Raw genomic sequence first — 7,415 nt, forward strand, 5'->3', positions numbered from 1 at the left:
CGATCGCCCTGACGAGTGTATTATGCAAGATATTTGAGAGGATGGTCAACCTTCGACTTACCCACTACCTGGAGAGCAGAGACCACCTCACCCCTTACCAATTCGGCTTTCGTCGACACCACTCCACCTTAGATCCTCTACTCCGTTTTTCGACACACGTGCAGGACGCCCTAGTGCGCAACATGAATACCATCGCCGTCTTCTTCGACCTGGAGAAGGCGTACGACACGACTTGGAGAGGGGGTATCTTGATGAACCTCCTCGAGATGGGAGTAAGGGGTAGGATGTTTTCCTTCCTTCGAGCTTTCATATCAGATAGGACTCTGAAAGTGAAGATCGGTGGAGCATATTCGTCGCCCAAACCCCAGGAGCAAGGTGTCCCCCAAGGCAGCGTCATCAGCCCCACCTTGTTCTTGGTCAGCATCAATGGAATAGTCCAGGCGGTTGCTGAGGCAGACACTCCACTCCAGTGCTCACTCTTCGCTGATGACTTCCTTTTGTACTTCTCCTCCATAAACCTTTTCACAGCAATCACACGCACTCAGAGCGGTGTAAATGCTGCTACTTCCTGGGCCTCTCGCAGAGACTGCCGATTCTCCTCATCGAAGACGGTGGCGATGCACTTTTGCAAGTCTCAACAACGACCGCGCCAGAAAGTCCCTCCACATATTATTCTGGGAGGCATTCCAATACCCTATGAGCAGTCGACTAAGTTTCTTGGGGTCATTTTTGACCAAAACCTTACTTGGAACAACCACATACTCAATCTTAGACAATCTTCCCTCTCCGCCCTCAACATCTTAAAGACGGTTTCTGGACGCGACTGGGGAGCGGACCAGCCTTCGCTCCTCAGATTATACCACGCCCTCATAAGATCACGGCTGGATTACGCGTGCCAGATCTATTCCTCGGCAAGTGCGACGTCCCTCCGCTCCCTCGATACAGTACACCACCAGGCTTTGCGACTGTGTACTGGTGCCTACCGTACCTCTCCTGTCGAATCCCTCTACGTCCTCTCTGGCGATTTGCCGCTCTCTAACCGAAGGGAGCAACTTTTACTCTCCTTTTACTTCAAGTGCAAATCGTTCAGAAAGATACCATCTTTTGACGTGGTTAATAACGTGAGACTCAGGGATACATACAACACCAAAAGATCGGCTTCAGTCCCAGCACACATACGCGCGCTCCGTCTACTTGAGGAGGGAAGCGACTGCCCCCTTAAGGTGTCCGAATCCAGAAACTTTGATACCCCACCTTGGTGCAAGCCCATTCCCGAGTTCTGCCCCATGGAACAATCAAAAAGTGGACACCTGCCCTACATCGTTGCTGCCTCGTTTGAGGAGCATAAAGAATCACATGCCGACTCCATCGCGGTCTATACTGACGGATCAAAATCTCCCGCTGGAGTGGGCTGCGCAGCCGTAACATCGTCTCAAACTTTCACGGCAAAATTACCCTTCACCTCATCTGTCTTTACGGCTGAACTTTACGCAATTTTACTCGCTTTGAAGCACTTTATTCTTAATTCAGATTTTAATGATTTTACCATTTATAGCGACTCTCAATCATCAATTTTAGCACTTACTAATTTTATTCCGTCCCACCCCGTGATATCTGAGATCCAAGAGTGGCTAACGAGAACAGCAGCCAGGGAAAAAACTGTCCGATTCTGCTGGTCCCCTGGACACGTTGGTATCATTGGCAATGAGAAGGCGGACAGAGCGGCCAAATCTGCGGTGGCCCGTCCCTTACCATCGCGCGGGGACTCTCCCTTTTCCGACATCCGCACTACCATCTCCTCCCGCGTGCGTAGAAAGTTTAACACCACCTGGGACAATATTAGAACGAACCAAAAGCTACGGAGCATAAAATGTTCTGCAGATCGCTGGCCACTTCTTTCCCACCACAACCGTTTCTATCCGAAACTTTTAAACCGTTTACGTATTGGACATACAAAGATAACCCACGAATTTTTATTCTCTCTTCCCCGGATTCCCCCTTCTTGCGAGAGGTGTGGCTCTCCCTTTTCCGTTCGTCATTTCCTGCTCGAGTGCAGATACTACGAGCCTTGGCGGCGGAAATGGGGCCTCCCTCCTGACCTCCGTAAGATGCTTGGTGCTACACCCATGATACAACCCCTTGTAGGATTTTTAAAAGACGTTAATTTATTCTATTATATTTAATCTTAACTGAGTCGTACCTATGTATTGGTAATCTTACTTCTATTGTAGTTCGCTACTTAATGTCTAGGCTTCGTATATATTTCGTAATTATTTTAATAATTAGCCAGACAATAACGTTGTAGTTGTTTTAATTTTTAGAATCTAATATTTTAACCTCGTTATCTATTTTATCCCATGGCACGAATGGTCTAACGACCCTGTGCCGGGCTTTTGCCCACTCTAATTAATCAATCAATCAATCCATCATCAATATCTGCTGCTTGGTATAAACTGAAGGTTAGGCCATATATACCTTCACCAAGAAGATGTTACCACTGCCAAATGTTTGGTCATACATTCACCACATGTCGCAAGAAATTAGCAGGAACACCACCGATTTGTGTCAATTGCAGTGAAAGCGAACATGGAGAATGTACAAAAACATCGAAATGTTTTAATTGTCATGAAGAACACCCAACTTCCTCTAGATCTTGTGAAAAATATATACTAGAAAAACAAATCCTAAATTTAAAGGTCAGAGAACATATTAGCTACTCTGAAGCAAGAAGAAAAGTGATTGATCCATTAAAACTTAATACTAAGACATACTCAGAAGCCCTTGGTAACAAATATCAGCCTACAGGCCACCTCACCACTATAACACAACCTAATATGGATAAAATGGAGACCGATCAGTCACACCAGATAAAGTACAAACAATCCACCAACCGATCAGTTGACCAACTAACTCGCAATAAGTGAACACGGAGTTCAGACTCTTTGGATTGCCCAAGTGGCAAAATTAAGAATAGAGATTCAACAACAGCTGTATCCAAAATGCCATCTAACAACTCTTCCCATATTGGGGCCATAGGAGGCCCTACACCATCACCCAAGGGCCCAGATAGTGGCCCTCTTCTCACCCCTGAGAGGGGAGTGGGAAACCTTTCCCTCAACCTAGAAGGATCAACAGGAGATCCCTCTGTACCTATAGAGAAAGTAGTCCCTCCCCCTGTACCTATAGGGCCACAGGGAAGTTCTACCACCTCTAGTAGACCTAAAGAAGGTCCTCCTAAAATTAAACCTGAAATTCAATCATCTAAACCACCAAAACTTCCATTTAAAGCAGATGTCCATTCAATCCCACAATCTAATACCAAGAAGTCGGGTAACAACACCTCCCGACATTCCCTGAACCATAGATAAATTCACTCTGCTCCAATGGAATTGTCAGGGACTAAGAGCCAAGTATGAGGAATTGAAACTGCTAATCCATGACCAGCAACCTAATATTATTTCCTTACAAGAAATAATGTTAGACTCATTCACCCCATGCCCTAAAGACTTCAAAGCATACCGTACTACATATGATCCAGATATTGGTATCCATGGGGGAAGCATGTTGTATATCCGTAAAGATATACCTCATGTTCCCATCCCTCTTCAATCTCGATTGCAAGCTGTCGCGATACAAGCCGGCTTGAATCACAGATATACAGTCTGCTCCCTCTATCTATCACCAAGTACTAATATAACCAAAGATAGTCTGTTGAATCTTATTCAACAGTTACCTCAGCCATTCGTCATTATGGGTGACTTTAATGCTCATCACCCATTATGGGGTGATGTTACCTCAAATCAGAAAGGAAATCTAATTTCATCTATTTTGGAGCAGGAGGACATTACTGTTTTAAATACTGGCGAACCTACTCATTATCACATTCAGACTGGCTCTACATCATGTATAGATTTATCGATCTGCAGCTCAAATTGTGCTTTGGACTTTGAATGGAAAGTCCTTGATGACTTACGAAGCAGTGATCACTATCCCACTGTATTGTATACACAGGAAGGTGCTCCTACAGATGGCATTCCTCGCTGGTGCACTGAAAAAGCCGACTGGACCAAGTTTGAAGAATTGAGTACTGTCCAGAACAGTATTGATAGTTTTTCTTCAGTAGAAGCTGCACTGGAGTACTTAAATGACACACTCTACACTGCTGGCATTAATTCCATCCCAAAGTCATCTGGAAAGTTTAGGAGACGCCCTGTACCATGGTGGTCTGACACCATACGAAATCTACATAGAGCAACACGAAGAGCTCTGACTAGATTACATCACCATAGAAATGATGAGAATTTAGTTGCTTATCGTAAAAGCAGGGCATTACTTTGACGTACCATCAAAGAAGCAAAGCATCAGTCTTGGGCTAAATTTGTATCATCATTCAACTATAGAACACCTGCATCGATCGTTTGGAAAAACTTGAGAAAAATATCGGGGAAATACACCATTAGCCCTCCACCTGTTTTAAAATTAGATGGCTCTTTGGTCTTTGACCCTAAAGACGTCAGTAATGCCTTAGCAAATCATTTTGCTAATATATCTAAACCAGACAACAGCTCTCCTGGATATCAATACCGAATGAGAGAACAACAACGTAATCTTGACTTCACTGCCCCTCATGAAGAATCCTATAACCTTCCTTTCACTGAAAAGGAATACGATTCAGCTTTGAACTCCTGCAGTGACACTTCTCCAGGTCCTGACGACATTACATATGCCATGTTGAAACATGTATCTCCAGTAACTAAAGATTTTATTCTTGCACTTTTTAATAGGATGTGGTTTGAACATTCATTTCCCAGTATTTGGGAAATGGGTATAATTTTACCTTTTTCTTAAGCCTAATAAAGATGGTTCAGTTCCATCAAATTACCGTCCTATTGCCCTCACATGCTGCATGTACAAAATTTTAGAAAAAATGGTCAATGCACGACTAGTCTGGTATCTTGAACGAAACCACATCATATCTGATATTCAATGTGGTTTCCGTCGCATGCACTCCACTGCTGATGCCTTACTTCGACTAGAATCTTCAATTTGTAAAGCCTTTGTCTCTAAGCAACATCATATCAGTGTTTTCTTTGACTTAGAGAAAGCATATGATACCACATGGAAGCATGGTATTCTTAAGGCTGTACATGCTATTGGCATTCGAGGAGAAATGGCCTTTTTCATCAAGAACTTTTTAGCAAATCGTGTTTTTAGAGTAAGAGTTGGGAACATCATATCTGAAATAAGACAACAGGAAGAAGGTGTACCTCAGGGGTGTGTTCTCAGTGTCACTCTCTTTAGTATAGCTATAAATGGGGTGATATCTGTGATTCCTCCTGATATACTTGCCACCCTTTTTGAAGATGACCTCTCCATTTCTTTTAGAGCTAGTAACATGGCAATAGCTGAAAGAAAACTACAACTCTGCATCAATAAAATAGTTTTATGGGCCGATAATAATGGTTTTAAATTTTCACCCAGCAAAACTGTCGTCGTACATTTCTGCCGACTAAGAAGTCTGCATCCTGACCCTACCATTTGGTTAAAGGATGACCAGATTCCCTGTGTTGACGAAACCAGGTTTTTAGGACTTATTTTTGATAAGCACCTTTCTTGGGTACCCTACCTGAAAACCCTGAAGACACAATGTCTAGAGACAATGCAAATTTTAAAAGTTTTAGCACATACCTCATGGGGCGCTGACCGCAGAACAATTTTACGGTTACATCGTTCCCTTATTTTATCAAAACTATCGTATGGATGCGAGTTTTACTCATCGACCACTCCATCCAGACTAAAAAGTTTAGATACGATACACCACAGTGGAGTTCGTTTGGCCACAGGTGCATTCAAGTCTTCCCCAATACCAAGTCTATTAGTTGATGCAGGGGAAATGTCGTTAGATCTTGTTCGCCAAACCTCATCTATTAGATACTGGCATAGATTGCAGAGGCTTCCCAACTCTCTCGCTTTTAGAACAGCTCAAACAGATTTTAACAGCACTTGTTTCAACAATCACCCCAGACTTCCAAAGCCTTTTGGATACCGGATGAAAAGGATTTTAGAGGACATGAATCTTCCCAAGATTCCCATCCTCCCTTTTAGATATTCGGTTGTTCCGCCATGGAGACTACCCACAGTATCTTTCTGTAAATATTTTAACGGTTGTAAGCGTGATTTCAAGGATTACGAACTATGCAATACCTTTTTAGAACATTCTTTTAGCCACCAACCCTCTGTGTTTGTTTTTACTGATGGCTCCAAAACCAGCGCTGGCGTTGGTTTTAGAATATTCTCAAATGATTTTAATCGTAAGGGCACCTTGCCTGATACAGCATCTAATTTCACTGCCGAACTGACGGGAATACTGTCCGCACTGGAGATTATATCCTCCATGAAAAAGAGAGCCAAATGTTTTACAATTTTTAGTGACTCAAAGAGTGTCTTGCAGTCTCTAGAACAATTCGACTCAAGGCACCCAATAGTTTTAAAAATCTTAGAATGGCTTTTTTTAATCGAGAGTCGAGGTAATGAAATAAACTTCTGCTGGGTTCCAGCACATGTCGGAGTACCAGGAAATGAACAGGCCGATAAATTGGCCAAGGAAGCCGCTCTCTCACCCTTGCCTCGCTTACGGCCTATACCTTATGAAGATTATATCCCTCTAATCAAAGCCGAGATCTCATCTCTCTGGCAGTTCCAATGGGATCTTGAGGCTGGTAACAAGATGAGAGAGATTACTGATACTATTCATCCTTGGTCTTATACATTGCTGAACAGAAAACAGGAAGTAACCTTTGCCGGTTGAGGATTGGTCACTCTAGATTATCCCATAGCTTTCTTATGGAGGGCAGTCCTCCTCCATTTTGTAATGATTGCCTTGTTCCTATGACCATAGGCGTAGGGGATGAAGCTTACCTGGGGGGGCAACACAAAATCTGCCCGAATTTTTCATACTCACAGAACCTAAATAATTTGCCATTATACAGTGCTGTTGAAACCATCTAACAAATGCTATAGAGCTAAATATGAAAATACTTGGGGAAAATTTTAATAGAAAGTATAAAAAACACTCTAAAACCATTTATTCTTTATAGAAAAGAAACTTCAATGAAGACAAGATTTTATGAGTCATATTGTGTTTCAGTACCTTAAGCATGCATGTATAAAATATATATTCACTGAGTACAATGTGAAATAGGAAGCAGTTATAAATGTCTACAAAAAGGTCATTAAATAATAGTTCTACATCGCTTGTGAAAATATATATGATGTTAGGAACTTTCCAATAAGTTGAACACGAAACCATGTATACAGACATAGGGACTATAGTAAATCTAGGTAAACAATACAATCACCTGATACAGTATAGTCAATCTCAAAATAATTTAGAAAAACATGCTGTCTCTGCCCTT

The 7,415-nt window shown here is 42.4% G+C and overlaps 1 protein-coding gene across 1 annotated transcript; it reads left to right on the forward strand.

Moving 5' to 3' along the window:
- The first annotated feature begins 521 nt into the window (after positions 1–521).
- On the forward strand, positions 522–2,418 carry LOC143023464 (uncharacterized). The gene has a single exon (XM_076181986.1). It carries the CDS (start codon positions 618–620, stop codon positions 2,181–2,183), a length of 1,566 nt encoding a protein of 521 aa, XP_076038101.1. The 5' UTR covers positions 522–617; the 3' UTR covers positions 2,184–2,418.
- Positions 2,419–7,415: the final 4,997 nt, after the last annotated feature.

This window comes from Oratosquilla oratoria, unplaced genomic scaffold (assembly GCF_046742065.1).
Source record: "Oratosquilla oratoria isolate Oo_2021 unplaced genomic scaffold, ASM4674206v1 SCAFFOLD47, whole genome shotgun sequence".
NCBI classification, from domain to species: domain Eukaryota; kingdom Metazoa; phylum Arthropoda; class Malacostraca; order Stomatopoda; family Squillidae; genus Oratosquilla; species Oratosquilla oratoria.

Coding starts and splice junctions, on each gene's coding strand:
- LOC143023464 (XM_076181986.1), top strand. CDS start 618: ATGCACTTTTGCAAGTCTCAACAACGACCGCGCCAGAAAGTCCCTCCA.